The following is a 15,364-nucleotide window of genomic DNA, read 5'->3' on the forward strand; positions in this document are numbered from 1 at the left end:
CTCGGGAGCCCTCGGAGCCCTGGGTCCGGCCGCGGAGATCGCGGCGGGGGCGGCGGCAGGCCTCCCGCGCAGCCGCGATGCTGAGCTCCCGGGCTGAGGCGGCGATGACCGCGGCCGACAGAGCCCTCCAGCGCTTCCTGCGGACCGGGGCGGCCGTCAGGTGAGCTTTGGGGGGCGGGACGGCCGGGGAGGCCGTGACCAGAGGGACCAGGGTACCCAGGCTGGCCTATGGCGGCCCTTTCACGCCCTAGTAATGGTCCCCAGGGGCCAGAGTGAGCATTCCGGAGGTTTCTGCGTCCCGAAGTGTTGGAGGCCCAGGCCTTGGGGCGGGAAGGGCGACGGGCCTCCAGGCAACAGCGATTCTGTCGGCACTCCCCAATTCTGCTGGCGCTCCCAGTTTTATCAGTGCCCCCTCCACCCCCCTCCTCCGCCTGCCAGTGCCTCCTCTAATCCTGTCATTGTCCCCAGAACTTCCAGGGAGCCTCAGCCTTGTCAATGGCCCCCTCGGAGCTCTCAGCGCCTCGCAGGCCTTACCGGACCCCTTCTTCCTTTCAAGATACCCCCAATCCTTCTGGGCTCCCTAGTCATGTCAGTTCCTGGCCTGCTAGGGTTCCCCAACCTGTCAAGCTCCCCAGTCCTGCCATGGTTCTCACAGCCCTGTAAAGTGCCCCGGGCTTGCTAGCGCCCCCCACCCGCACTTTGTCAGTACCCCTCTTCCTGTCACACCCCCCCCCCACTTTTGCCAGGGATCCCTTAGTCTGTATGGGTCCCTAATCTAATTAGTGGCTCTTTATCTTGCAAGGGCACCTAAACCAATCAGGACCCCTTAACCTGTTAAGGCTCCCAGTCCTGTTAAGATCCCACATTCCTGCTAGGACCCCCAATAGTATGGGTTCTCAACCCTGTCAGGGTCCCTATGTCCCTTCCCTTATCCACCCTGCCTCGGGCTCCAGGCTTCAGAGCTGAGCACTGTGGCTCCGTCCCTCCCCACAAGCCCCCTTCCTGACCGTAAATGACTGAGACCCATTGCTCAGGTCAGCTTCCTCCCTCTGGAACTGGAGCAGTCTAAAGAGCTTATTATCCCATGTTTGGAAGTCCTCAGTGGCGATCCTGTCCAGTGCCCCCATTCTGTAGTTGGGACACGGGCCTTGCAGTGGCCATGCCTGTGGTCCTACAGCTGAGCTGACAGCAGAGCTGTGGGGAGAAGCCACATCTCTTCACTCCCAGGGCCCACTACTCTCCTCGTGTTGTGGGGTTTCCAGAGTTACACTTGGCCCTGGGTTTTTTATCCATGCCCTACTTAGGACCTAGGCAGGCCCTCTCTCCCATCCTTTTGACATTCTGTCCTTCAATTTCCCCATGAGCTTCCTGGTTTGAAACACAGACTTGGCAGCCCAACAGACATGAGTTCAGATCCACGTGGCCTCACGTGAATATACCTATTGTGTAAAAGTCAGCACAGTGTTGCATTAAGAAACTTCAAGAATAACTTTCACGAATGAAGCTGAGATTATAATTCTTGATAATTGCAGCAGCTAACATTTATTAAGCTCTTACTATGCACCCCATGCGTTAGCACTTATTCAGTCTTTACAATAATTCTGTAAGGTAGGTCTCACAATTGTCCCCATTGTACAGATGAGGAAGCTGAGGCTTAGAAGGTACAATGATGCCGTAGGGAATAGCAGAACCAGAACTGAACCAGATTACGGAATTCCACTTTCTTAACCAAGTTCTGTGCACATTCTACCAACACTGTCTTGGGAGAACAAAGATTTATTTGAAATTCAGTCATCAGTTGTGTATCACATCAGCCATGACATTGGAAAAATGTTGGTTGTTGTAGACAGAGTTACTAGTATCACCAGTGGCTCTTCCCTGAGTTAATGTTGACTGAGTTGAGATCAAAACAATACTCACATGATCCATATATTGGGATAAGAATATTTTAAACACACACACACACATATATGTAGCTAACACATATATACAGGTATATATTGCACAGATATATGTAGGTACATATATTGGTTGCCTTATGTAGTGGAAATACATAACTGTGTATGAAGACAGTGTTTTAAGTTACTGGTGAAATTTCTTTATTTGTAGTAAAAGAATAACTTCAGTATTCGAGTCAAGCCTCAAATGAAGAAATCTGTAATTTAATAAATATTTAGAAGATCTTTTACACTATTGTATGCCTCTCCCCCACTGTTTAATAACCTAAAAGATAAATCCATTTCTATATTTCTCCAGGTCCCAATCATTCAATAAATATTATCAAGAACCTACTATGTGATCTCAATACTTGGAAACACTTGGGATATGTTAGTGTGTAAAACAAAGATCCCTGCCTGTGGGGACTTTGCATTTCAGTTGCGGGAGACCGAAAATAAACGTGGTGAATAAGTGAAAGTTAGGTTGGTGAGCTCTGTGGTAAAAAGAAAAAGTAGAACTGGGTAAAAGGGCCACGAGTGCAGGTTCTAGTAGTTTGTTAGAAGTGAAGGGATGGGGAGCGAGTGAGCCAAGCGGTGGGACCTGGGGGAACAGCATCTGAGGCAGAGAGAGCAGCAGTGCAGAGGCCCTGGGGTGGGAGCTGGGCTGTGGCCGGGGTGGCGGCCAGTACGGCAGCAGAATGAGAGGCAGAGCAGGAGGAAAGCCCTGGCCGGTGGGGCTCTGGGGAGGTTGTGCTCCGACTTAGGTTTTAAATCCTAATGTCTAAATGTGCTGATTTTCAAGACATAATCCTATACTGTATATTAGTTTAATCTGAAAGCTAGGTATTTGGCAGGCCAGTGGGTTATTTTGATGAAATGTTATTTCTGTGTACCTGTACCTGTATATACACATATTGCATTTGTGATGAGGAAAGACAGTAAACTTATTTTCTTTTTTAGATATAAAGTCATGAAGAACTGGGGTGTTATAGGTGGAATTGCCGCTGCGCTAGCAGCAGGAATATATGTTATTTGGGGTCCCATTACAGAAAGAAAGAAGGGTAGAAAAGGTAAGAATGAAGCCTTTGGATTATGGTCTATAGACTGGACCCAAACTCTTATTGTTTAAAAACAGTACAAAAAGGGGAGGACATTTTTGGTTCTCTTGTATCTTCAATTTTGTCAATAGTACTTTCTTTTAAACAGAAGTTAATTTTAATGACTCATTATTTTATACCCCATAGTAAAAAGATTTATATTTCACCCCCACTAAAGTCATGAGTTTGAGACATGCTTCGTAATGAAAAATTTCAAGTGGCTTAATTGTCTAAGTGTTCTCATTGCTATGGCCACTGTGTTTTTCAGTTGTACAGCTGTCTAATTGTGTGACGCCTTTGTGCTTTCACTGAATAGCTGCTAGTCACTAGTAAATGTTTCAAGTTCGTTTCTTCACTAACACAAAAATCTATTTCCTTATTTTAAAAAATGCCCCCCTTTGTCAATGTTGCTCTACTTATATTGATTAAAATTCAGCCAAAATAAATAAATACATAAAAGGGACACGTGTAGCAAAATGTTGATCACTGTTAAATCTGGGGATGGTTGTAACTGGGGTTCATGAGATATCTGCTCTTCTTTTGTGCATGTTTGAGAACTCTCATAATAAAAAGTTTTTTTTTGTTTGTTTTTGTTTTTTAATTTCAGCGGAAGAGGGAAGTATGTCAGATTTTGTTGATCTCTTTGCAGAAGGACTGATCAGAATGGCAGTAGTGGTGTCTTTCCCACTGATTATAAGAACAAAATCATTGTCCTGGGGAACAAGAACAGAACAATTGTTTACTTCTGTTGTGAGAAACATGGCTTTCTTAACAAAGAAGAGAGAGAGAGTGAGGGAGAAAAAGAGAGAGAGAGGTTACTAAGTGTTTCTGAACATTCAATGGAAGCCAGGCTGTGCCAGACACTCTGGTGCATTTCAGTAGTCACACGCGGCCCGGGCTTGTCCTTCTGCGGCTTGCGGTCTCCTGGAGGAGCGGTAGTAGGACTGGGCCTCGGCTAGGACAGGATGCCTGGCCCCCTGCTCTCTGTGGATGAGGACTTTCTGAGGTAGGGGTTTTCAGTCCAAGGCCACGGTGCAGGAATTCTGGGTCCCAGATGGGAGAAGAAAAAGGAGATGGTCCAATGTGATGCTCTGTTCTCTTGTTCCCCCCACTTTTTTAGGCCTTGTGCCTGGCCTTGTCAACTTGGGGAACACCTGCTTCATGAACTCCCTGCTGCAAGGCCTGTCTGCCTGCCCCACCTTCATCAAGTGGCTGGAAGAGTTCACCACCCAGTACACCAGGGATCGGAAGGAGTGCCCCCAACACCAGTACTTGTCCTTGACACTGTTGCACCTCTTGAAAGGTACCTACCTGGAAATGTGAAGGGCGTGGTGTGCACTTTCAAAGCAGCAGCCCAGATGGCAGGCAGAAGGTTAATAGCCTTTGTGTAGAAAAAGATCATAAGGGCCCAATAGATAGACACAGGTATTTTTTTTTTAAATCAAAGCTGTAATCGTTTATTTTAAAAATTGTCAGTTTAGTAACAGCTTTTTAGGGAAGGAGAAAAATCCGCTTCCATTTAAGCATTTTGACTGTAAGAAGTACTCTGGTTTCACAAACATCAAAGTTTAAAAACAAAAAATGTCTTAGCCTAGGAAATAAGGTAATTCACAAAAGAAATAATACAAATTGTATTTAGATAGATACAGAATGCATCTAACAAACAAAATAGGCAATTTGGCCATCATCAAAGAAATGTAAATAACATAATAGTGAGGTACCATTTTTTGGCCTGTCAGCAAAGACTGGAAAATCCACAATCCTGACCAGCTGTTGGGTGACACCTTCATACATGCTGGTGGTGGTGTAACTTGGGGCAGCCTTTCTGGAAAACAGTGGAACCACACAGTAATAGCTTGCAAAATGTTCAGTACCATTTGACCAAGTAATTGGTGGACCATGATTTACACTAGCCTGCAGTGGAGTTCTCAGGGCAAACAAGTGTGGGAATGGCCCAATACTGGCCCTGAGCTTGGAGAGTCACAGTGTACACGGGCTTGGTAAAGGTTTTAAGAAGCCACCAATCTAACTTCATTTTGAAACCACTTTTTTTGACTGTAGAACTGGGTTTCCTCCTACAGCATCTGGACAACCCCACACGCAGATACCAAAATCTGCAGATGCTCAAGTCCCTTATATGAAATGGTGTAGTGTTTGTGTATAACCTACGTACATCCTCCCATAAACTTTAAATCATCTCTGTGTTACTTATAATACCTGATACAATGTAAATACTACGTAAATAGTTGCCGGTGCCTGGAATGCTATGTAAATAGTTGCCGGTGCCTGGCAAATTCAAGTTTTGCTTTGGGGAACTTTCTGGAATTTGTTTTCCTGAGTATTTTCTTTTATTTGGGCTGCACTGTGCAGCGGGATCTTAGTTCCCCTACTAGGGATTGAACCTGGGCCCCTGGCAGTGGAAGCGCAGAGTCTTAACCACTGGACCGCCAGGGAATTCCCTTCCTGAGTATTTTCAATCCTTGGTTGAATCTGAGGATGCGGAACCAGTGGGCATGGATGGCTGACTATATGTGCAAAGATCTCCAACACCTAGTGGTAATGGGGGGAAAAAGGAAAGAATATGGTTATCCAGCAGTAGAATGATTAAGCAATCAATGGAATGTTGCATAGCCGTTAAGAATCACCTTTATGAATGTTTTTGTTTTGCTTTTAATTTGGGAAAGGGCATAGGCTATTCTATTAAGTTTGAAAGAGTGAGGTACGAAATATGGTATAATTTTACTTCAGCCAAAGCAAAAATTTCCACAGAAAAAGGCTGGACAGAAAAAGCCAAAATGTTAGCCATGGCTATTTTGGCATGGTGCAGGTGACAGTTTAAAAACATGAAAAAAAAAAAAGAACTACTAAAACTTTCAATAATTGTGCATTACTCACATAGTCAGAAAAAAAATTGGATTTTAAAAACACTCAGCTAAATATTGCTTCACTGAGGTATGATCTCAGCTTGACACAGAAACCTTTATGAAAAGTAAGTTCTGCTCTTCTGTATAAGAGGCAACTTGAAAATAATTTCTTTTACTGCCCTGTTAAAAAAAAAAAAAAAATACCATCCCAAAGACTGTGTGAAGAACTGACACGTCCACATAGGTGTCATAATGTAGGGTTAGGTGTTGTCCTCCCATTATATCCTTCCTTCTCTGCTTCTGATTCTCAGTGTCTTTTATTTTGGTTTTTAGAAATAGTTTTTAATTATATAAGTAATGCATGAGTAAATTCTTCTTGTTAAAAAATTAAAGCATTACAGATAAGGCTAAAATTCTCTTTATCACTACCCCGGTCCCGCTCCCCTCCTTCCTTCCCAAAAGTAAAAGATAAGTGTAACCTTCCAGACCATTTTCTGTGCATTTAACTATGTTTCTAAGTACCCACAGAAATGATATATTGTTTTGTTTGTTTTTTCATGACCAAATAACGTGATATGTATTAGAAAAATGGCCATTTCAGTACTTGTAGCTCTACCTCATTCACCGTTTTTTTTTTTCTTTTTGTGAGTTTACTGGTCTCATGTATTTTGTCTTTGAACTGCCAACTCATATCCTTTGCCCATTTTTAAAAACTGAGGTAAAATATTCATAATGTAAAATTTACCACCATAACCATTTTCAAGTAAACAGTTCTGTAGTATTAAGTATATTCACATTGTTGTGCAACCATGACCACTATTCATCTCCAGAAAGTTTGCATCTTCCCATATTGCAACTCTGTATCCATTAAACAATAACTTCCATTTTCCACTACCCCCAGACCCTGGTAACTACTATTCTATTTTCTTTCTCTATGAGTTTGACTATGTACCATATTTAAGTGGAATCATACAATATTTGTCCTTTTATGTCTGGTTTGTTTCACTTAGCATAATGTCGTTGAGCTTCATCCACATTGTAGCATGTGTCAGAATTTCATTCCTTTTTAAGGCTGAATATGAGTAATATTCCACTGTGCGTGTATATGTATGTACATACACACTACATTTTGTTTATCCATTTATAGGTCAGTGGATGTTTGGGTTGTTTCCACCTTTTGGCCATTGTGAATAATGCTGCTATGGACACTGGTGTACAGATATCTGTTCAAGCCCGTGCTTTTAATTTTGGGGGGTATAGACCCAGAAGTGGAATTGCTGGATCAAATGGTAATTCTGTTTACTATTTTGAGGAATCACCGTACGCTTTCCATAGCAGCTTTGGCATTTTACATTCCCACCAGCAGTGCACAGATGTTCCAGTTCTCCACATCCTCACCAGCACTTGTTATTGTCTGTCTTTTTGATGGGTGTGAAAGTGATATCTCATTGTGGTCTTGATTTGCATTTCCCTAATCATAGGTTATGTTGAGCATCTTTTCATGTGTTTATTGGCCATTTCTAGGGTTTTTTTGTGTGTTTTTAACGAAATGTCTATTCAGATCTTTTGTCCATTTTTTAATTTGGTTTTCTGTATTTTTGTTGTTGTTGAGTTTTAGGAGTTCCTAATATATTTTGGATCTCAAGCCCTTATCAAACATGTGATTTACAAACGTCACGCACCTTTACAGCTGCATAGCATCCATAATCGCAAGATATCCCGGTTTACTTAGCCATTTGCTTCTGGTGCCTTGTCTACATAAACAGGCTGCAGTGAACGTCCTTGTACATGCCCATCGTGCACATAGGCACCTCTTTCCCTGGGGTAGATCCTGAGAAAGTCATACTGCTGGATTGTAGGATGTGAAAATTAGTAGACATTGCCACATTGGCACACAGCATTGTAGGCAAAATTGGGCTGAAGGGGACATTCAGATTTTCCTTGGGAGGGTAAAAGCTAACAGAAGGGCTGCCTGGGAATGTAGGAGGAAGAAGGAAGGAACAGTACCTCTCCTGATGGGTCTCCTTCATACTGGAGGGTAAAGGTCTGACCTCAGAGTTTATTTGCACTGATAACTGGCTACTGGCTGCCAACGCTGCTGCTTCTCCACCACAGGTCACCACCCACGGCACCAGCCATGTTCCGACAGGGGTGGCGTTGGCAATATTCAGACCCTCCGGAGTCAGAGCCTGAAGTATTCAGAGCCATCTCTCAAGTTCACTGACTGCAAATCAAGGAGGAGAAACAGGCTGGCTTAGTTTATCTGGAGAATCGCTGAACTCCCAGAAACTGCATTGAGAGGGCAGGCTCCTGTATTTTTATCTCCTCTGCACTAGCAGTACTGGCCCAGTGTGATATACTAGTCCATAATAATATGCTGTGGGACGGGGGATGGTCAAGATCAGGAATCAACAAACTATGGCCCTTGGGCCAAATTTGGCCTACCGCCTGTTTTTTTTTGTTGCTTTTTTTAAATGACTTTATTTATTTATTTATTTTTGGCTGCATTGGGTCTTTGTTGCTGCGTGTGGGCTTTCTATAGTTGCGGCGAGCGGGGGCTACTCTTCGTTGCGGTGCGCGGGCTTCTCATTGTGATGGCTTCTCTTGTTGTGGAGCACAGGCTCTAGGCGCGCGGACTTCAGTAGTTGTGGCACGTGGGCTCAGTAGTTGTGGCTCACGGGCTCTAGAGTGCAGGCACAGTAGTTGTGGCGCACGGGCTTAGTTGCTCCGTGGCATGTGGGATCTTCCCGGACCAGGGCTCGAACCCGTGTCCCCTGCATTAGCAGGCGGATTCTTAACCACTGCACCACCAGGGAAGTCCCACCGCCTGTTTTTGTGAATAAAGTTTTATTGAAACACAGCCATGGCCATTTGTTTACATATTATCTATGTAATATGTAATATTACGTATTATTTATCTGTCATCTATGGCTGCTTTTTGTGCTACATTGGCAGAGATGAGTAGTTGCTACAGACACCTGCAAAGCCTAAAATGTTTACTAGATGACCCCTTACAGAAAGAGTTTGCCAACCCTGATCTGGATGTAATTGTAATATAAATTCATAAGCCCATCAGATTTTATTTTTGTCTATTAGGCTTGATTCTACCTTGATTGAAAAGTAAACCACTCAGAAGACCTTTTCAGGCTGCCTCATAGAGCTTGATGCTTTGCAGTGATAATCAGAAACTCAAATGCAAACAAATCCAAGAGAAGGCCTTATGGCCACAGGAGAGAGTCGTGTGGAGGGGGTTAGGGCAGTGAGTGTAGGGTTGGACCAGATGGTTGTTTAAAGGCCCTCCTGTACCTCAGAGTTGTGAGTTAAGATCATTTTATTCACTACAAATCTTGCAACAGTAAATTTATATTGATGATAGTAATTCAGATATCTGAAAGTCAGTTACTTCATTTAAATGCTGCAGCCTCATGAAAAATTACATTCATTCGACAAACACGAAGTGTCTACTAGTGTACTAAGCATTGGGTAAGGCTACAAGGAAGAATAATGAAAGAGATAGAATTCCAAGGTGAATTTTACAGTCCTTACATTTTTAATTAGCTCTGACACGTTGTGCTGTGCAGGTTTTCTGGTTAGTTGTTGTGCTGGTTCACTTAATAACTGTGCTTCCTTTTTTGTTCCCAGCTTTATCCTGCCAAGAAGTCACTGATGAAGAGGTCTTGGATGCAAGCTGCTTGTTGGACGTCTTAAGAATGTACAGATGGCAGATCTCTTCGTTTGAAGAGCAGGTGAACACAACATTCAAAGCAGGTTTCCTTGGAGAATCTTTCCCACTAATGAGGTGGGGCCTGAGCTCCAGAAACAGCTGCATTGCTGCAGCGGGAAGAATAAACGCCAGCATTGACCTTGCAGTTGTCTGCCCTGCGTGGACATTTCTGTGACATTTTAGACAGCCTTAGTGTCCCGAGACCAGATTGTGAACTTTATTCCTGCTCTCGCGATCAGGGGAGAGGGAAGGTTCACAGGATAGGGCATGAGCACACAGCTGCCAAAGAGGGAAAATCTTTTTAGTTCTTGAGTGACTTTGCATTTCAGTGGATGGTGGGGACATCTGGGGCCTATTAGAGAGAGGCAGGTGGCTTTACCTTAGAGGCTCAGAGGTTCAGGTGAGACTCTTTTTTAGACTATACCTTCATTAAAAAAAAAAAAAAATCAGTCTTCGGAGGCTGGCTTAAAGTGGCTGCAAACCTTGAGCAGCTGTCGTATGCAGTCCCAGGGCCTTCATCCAGCCACTCCTGCCCCCCTTTTCCACGACTACAGCTTCCTTATCTTCTTTGGTACTGGCCACCCTCCTCCTCTTCCCCAGAGGACGAGGCTGAGGCTGAGAGAGTGAAGTTCTAGGGACCGAAAATTTTGCTTCCGTTGCTGTACACTTCCGGCGGTCCATCCCCGCCTCCACATTTCCAGGCTGGCCCTGGCCAGCGCTGGGTTGGCTGCTTCTGCCTCCCCCAGGTAGCCCCTGGACCAGAGCCCCTGGGCTCCCAGAACTGTGGGGCTGAAGCAGGAGGCATGTAAAAATGGAGAAGTGAGGCGGGAAGGCTTCCTCTCTCCCCTCTTCTTTAGAGATCTCTGTTTCCACTTTGATCTGAAGCCATGTCTGTGTTACTTCTTAAACACGACGTTGAGAGTATCCTATACTTCCTTACAGTGCTTCTCGATTAATCCATTCTATGTTGAAATAGTTTTCCATTTAGGGAATACTTTTTAAATCCTCCTCTGGTAACTGGAATTATTTAGCTACATTTTACATTTCTCTAAACAGAGAGTGACTGACATTTAGTTCTTAAGAACATCAGATACCTGTCGGCTGAAAAAAAAATGCACAGCCTAAAAGTTGAGAGTTAGGTTTTATTTGACTGACGTCCTGAGGACTTAAGCCCGGGAGGCAGCCTCTCAGATGGCTCTGAGGGACTGCTCCCAAGAGGTAAGGGAGGAGCAGGATATATCAAGTGTTTGCAAAAACAACAGAACCAAAACCAGGTAGTCAGAACATCAAAAGATTACTGTAAATTAAAGAAAAAACAGACATCTCAAGTTAATGAATTTAGCATTTTTCTGTGTAAGGGAAGATGCAAGGGTCTGAGTTCATTGAAATCATTCCTTCGAGATGTCCCTTAGCTGTCTAAGGCTGGTATCCTGCTTTTCTCCATCTTGAATCCCCTCAGAGGACACATTAGGGGGCGGCTGCAGGAGCTGATGGCTTGGTGGCCAGCAACGTCCTTTGTTTACTGATATGACAGGTGACATTCTTTGCCCACATTCCTTTTCTAAGTCCTGCTCTTCTGTCAAGGACCCACTTAAGTCCCAGTTGCTCCTGGGGAGTATTTCCAGTGTCTGACACTGAGCCGCAGAGTGCCGTAGTATGCGTGGGAAGGAGAAAGCATGTCTCTCTCTGGTTCTGTTCCTCTTTGAAGGTATCCAGAGCGTCTAGCATGGGGCCTTGTCCACACCTTCACTATTAATGATCTGGTCATCCAACCACTTTTCAGTGTCTAAAGCTAGAGCTGTCGGGTGCTTTGGACCAGGTATGTGAATTATCTGATTGGATCCTCACCACAGCCCTGTAAGGAGTTACTGTTACTATCCCCATTTTACAGATGAGAACACTGAGGTTCAGAGCAGTCAGGTGACTTGCCCAAAGTCACACAGCTATTTGACAGAGCCAGGATTCAAGCCAGTCTGGCACTAAAGTGGCTGCTCTTCAGCTCTTCTGCGATACTGTTCCTTTTCTCAAGGCCAAGTAGTCACGTGGCTGACAGTGACAGAATAGGTTTTGGATCCGACTCCGTCCTGTCTTGGGATTTTTCTCTGTAGTGGACCCTTGCTCATGCTTCACGGGCTGGCCCAGATGCCTCGTCTGTCAGGGCTCCCCGAGCCTTGCAGGAAGAGATGATCCTCCCTCAGCTCCACGTCCAGGGCTCATTGGTCATAACAGGGCCATAGCATTGCACTGCTAGATAGTAGCAAGGCTGCCATGTCTGCGCCTGGGTTGTGAGTCCCTGAGGGCAAGAGCCATGCCTTACTTACCTTTGACTCTCCATCACTCTCTCGCCAACTGCTGGTCATAGCCTCAGAGGGGATTCATTTATACGTGCAACAAATACTTACTGAATGCCGGCCTCGGGAAGGGCCTGCTGAGGGCGCTGGGTGGTAGCAGCAAGCGTGACTTGCAGGGGCCCTGTGCTCAAGGAGCTCGCGGTGTAGTGAGGGTGGGGCTGCTGACCGTCCACAGGTAACCTTAACATGTGCTAAGAAGGTGATGTGAGAAAGTGTGGGAGGACGGGCGGTGAGAGGAAAGCGGCAGGGGGACTCCTTTAGAGGGGGCGGCTTCTTTAGAGACCTGAGGTTTCAGCTGAGACCTGGAGTCTAAAGAGGACCGAGGCCCGGGGTGCTGTGGGCGCAGTGTGCCAGCCGGAGGAGCAAAGCCGGGGCGAAAGCCTCGAGCAGCTGCAAGGACACAGCGTTTGGAGAAGGGCAGGAAGGGCAGGGCAAGCAGTGGAGGAGAGGGGGCTGTGAGGAGTGCAGGGCCTGGGAGGCCGAGGGCCGGAGCTGGGCTTCCGCTCTGCGTGCAGGGGGAGCCACTCGGAGCTTCGACAGGGGACTGCTTTGGCCCGACCTAACATGTGAACAGGACCACGCTGGCCTCTGTGTACAGGAGGCGTGCAGGGGGGCAGGACGGGAGCAGAGAGGAAAGCTGGGAGGCTGTGCAGACACCCAGGCCGGAGAGGGTCCAGCTCAGACTGGGGCCGAGGCAGGGCAGATGGAGAGACCTCAGGGATTCAGCGGGTGTTTTGGAGGGAGAGCCTGCAGGGCCACTGCTGAATGGCCAGGGGTGAGGTTAGGTCAGGGAGGGCTGGTGAGGGAGGGTTCCCTGAGGAGCCCTGAAGGATGAGAGAGAGGCGGCCGCGTGAAGACCCGGGCCTGAGGTGGGAGCTGGCTTGGCGCATTCAGGGAGCAAGAGGAGGCCAGGGGCTGGGGCACAGGGAGTGGGGGAGAGGGTTCTAGGGACCGGGGCGTGTCAGGGCTGGTCAGCTAGCTAAGAAGGGAGCCATTTACTGCAGCAGTGGAGGCCATCGGGAGGCTGAAAGCAGAAAAGTCATTTGCCTTTAAAAACAGATCGCTCTGGTGACTGTGGACGGAGCCAAGAGTGGCAGCCCAGTGAGGATCAGCCGCATCAGAGTTCAGGGCGCACGGGCTGCCCATCCCAGGGCAGTCGGGGTGGCTTTGGCTTTGGGGAGAGGGGTGTTTGAGTTGATCCTTAAAAAGTAGTCCCCTGTGGGCTTCCCTGGTGGCGCAGTGGTTGGGAGTCCGCCTGCCAATGCAGGGGACACGGGTTCGTGCCCCAGTCCGGGAAGATCCCACATGCCGCGGAGCAGCTACGCCCGTGAGCCACAACTACTGAGCCTGCGCGTCTGGAGCCTGTGCTCCGCAGCGGGAGAGGCCGCGATGGTGAGAGGCCCGTGCACCGCGATGAAGAGTGGCCCCCGCTCGCCGCAACTGGAGAGAGCCCTTGCACAGAGGCGAGGACCCAACACAGCCAAAAATAAATAAATGGATAAATGAATTTATAAGAAAAAAAAAAAAAAGTAGTCCCCTGCCACATGAGGCAGCAACTCTGCTTCTGGGTGTACGCCCGGAAGAGCTGAAAGCAGGGACTCAGATATTTGTGTAGCCCTGTTCACAGCAGCATCATTCACGACAGCTGAAAGGCGGAAGCAGCTCACCCGCCCATCGATGGCTGATGGATAAACAAGATGTGATAGGTGTACATAGTGGAGTATTACTCAGCCTTTAAAAGGAAGGAAATTCTGTGCTGCATCATAGATGAATCGGCATATTGTGCTAAGTGAAACAAGTCAGTCACAAAAGGACAGATACTGTATGATTCCACTTATCTGAGGATAAGCGGAATTCATAGACGACAGAGTAGAACAGTGGGTGCCGAGGGGTGGGGGGGATTGGAGAGTTAGTGTTTAGTGGGCGTGGAGTTTCCGTTTGGGAAGATGAAAAAAGTCCTGAAGGTGGACGGTGGTGATGGTAGCACAACAATGTGAGCGTGCTGAATGCCAATGAGCTGTACACGTAAAGAGCTTAAATTGGATGAGTGTTTTACCACAATGAAAAAAAAACAGTAGTCAGGTAGAGCAGAGGTCAGAGCCATCTCAGTAAAGCTAAAACAGGCTCAGAGACGGCTCGGATCAGTGTGAAGCCTGCCCACCCAGCATTCTTTCCTTCTCTCTCCCCTTGGGCCTCTCAGTTGAGGGCCTTTACTCGTGCAAATGTCTAGGATGTAACCATTTCCATTTAACGCACTGGGCCTTGAGAAGGTGGAAAGCAAATTCTGCCCACCTTAGCCATAGGGGGTCTTCCTGGTGGTCCACACAGGGGTGGTTCGGACGTTGCCGCGGCCTCTTCGGGCCACTCTGAAGAATGCTTTGCCCTTTGACAGGACGCTCATGAGTTATTCCATGTCATTACCTCGTCTTTGGAGGATGAGCGGGACCACCAGCCCCGGGTCACACATCTGTTTGATGTGCATTCCCTAGAGGTAAACCATTAACACTCTCAATACAGTGAATGCGGTCTGTGCATATTGAACAGATACAGGGAATACAAATGTAATTTTCGTGTAACTTTAAACTCAAAAGTAAAATTTGATAAAAACCCAGTAGTGGGAGTGAGGCTGGGGGAGGGTCTTAAACGTCACACTTGGCAGTTGGTGACTTTGGTTAGGGATGTCAAGCTCTTAAAAACGATTCCTTGCTGCAATTTGTGTTGGGCTTGAGATGAAAGAATGTATTTTCCCCCCCTATTTAATACAGGAGAACAAGGAGCCACAGGAATGCTAAATGAATCTTATTTCTCTGGCACATTATAAATGTTAGGGAGTTGATAAAAGTTAATTAGTAAAAGGGGGGGAATATTCCGGAGAGGCAGCATGTTCAATTGCATTTGGTGAAGGAACAGGTACAGTAACCAACCAGAGAGCATAATTAAGGCCCCTTTTAGGAAGCTTGGTTTAAAGTTGATTTTGAGGGACTTCCCTGGTGGTCCAGTGGTTAAGCCTCCGTGCTTCTAAGGCAGAGGGCTCGGGTTCGATCCCTGGTCGGGGAGCTAAGATCCCACGTGCCGAGCGGCGTGGCCAAAAAGTAAAAAAATATATAAATAAATAGAGTTGATTTTGAACTGTGCAGTCAGCACAGAAACTTGTGAGATTTAGGAGTGGGGTGAGGGTGGGTGATCAGAGAGATTGCAGTAGGGTTTTCAGCTTCTTTCTTTTTCTTGCCCTACAGCAGCAGTCAGAAGTGACTCCCAGACAGATCACCTGCCGCACCAGAGGTAGTCATTTTCCGTTGAACTATAACATGTGAGATGTGTACTTTTTAGATGTGACAATAATTTGCTTTATGTTTTCTAAAAATAATGTTTTTTCTGGTGACACGCATTC

General features: G+C 46.4%; 1 protein-coding gene across 8 annotated transcripts in view; it reads left to right on the top strand.

Annotated features, from left to right (window-relative positions):
• USP30 (ubiquitin specific peptidase 30) overlaps positions 1–15,364 on the top strand; it is a 27,428-nt gene continuing 12,064 nt past the window's right edge. For 2 of the 8 annotated variants that reach the window (XM_061169589.1, XM_061169593.1), the window contains exons 1-6: positions 1–160; positions 2,898–3,007; positions 4,155–4,337; positions 9,541–9,644; positions 14,366–14,464; positions 15,210–15,255. In XM_061169589.1, the coding sequence (XP_061025572.1) occupies positions 78–160; positions 2,898–3,007; positions 4,155–4,337; positions 9,541–9,644; positions 14,366–14,464; positions 15,210–15,255 (625 nt within the window). In that variant the 5' untranslated portion in view covers positions 1–77. Of the gene's footprint in view, positions 161–2,897; positions 3,008–3,645; positions 4,041–4,154; positions 4,338–9,540; positions 9,645–14,365; positions 14,465–15,209; positions 15,256–15,364 lie in introns of those variants that run through there. The other 6 variants (XM_061169590.1, XM_061169595.1, XM_061169592.1 and 3 more) reach the window with 6 other exon arrangements.

The sequence above is a fragment of the Eubalaena glacialis genome, chromosome 15 (assembly GCF_028564815.1).
Source record: "Eubalaena glacialis isolate mEubGla1 chromosome 15, mEubGla1.1.hap2.+ XY, whole genome shotgun sequence".
Classification (NCBI taxonomy): domain Eukaryota; kingdom Metazoa; phylum Chordata; class Mammalia; order Artiodactyla; family Balaenidae; genus Eubalaena; species Eubalaena glacialis.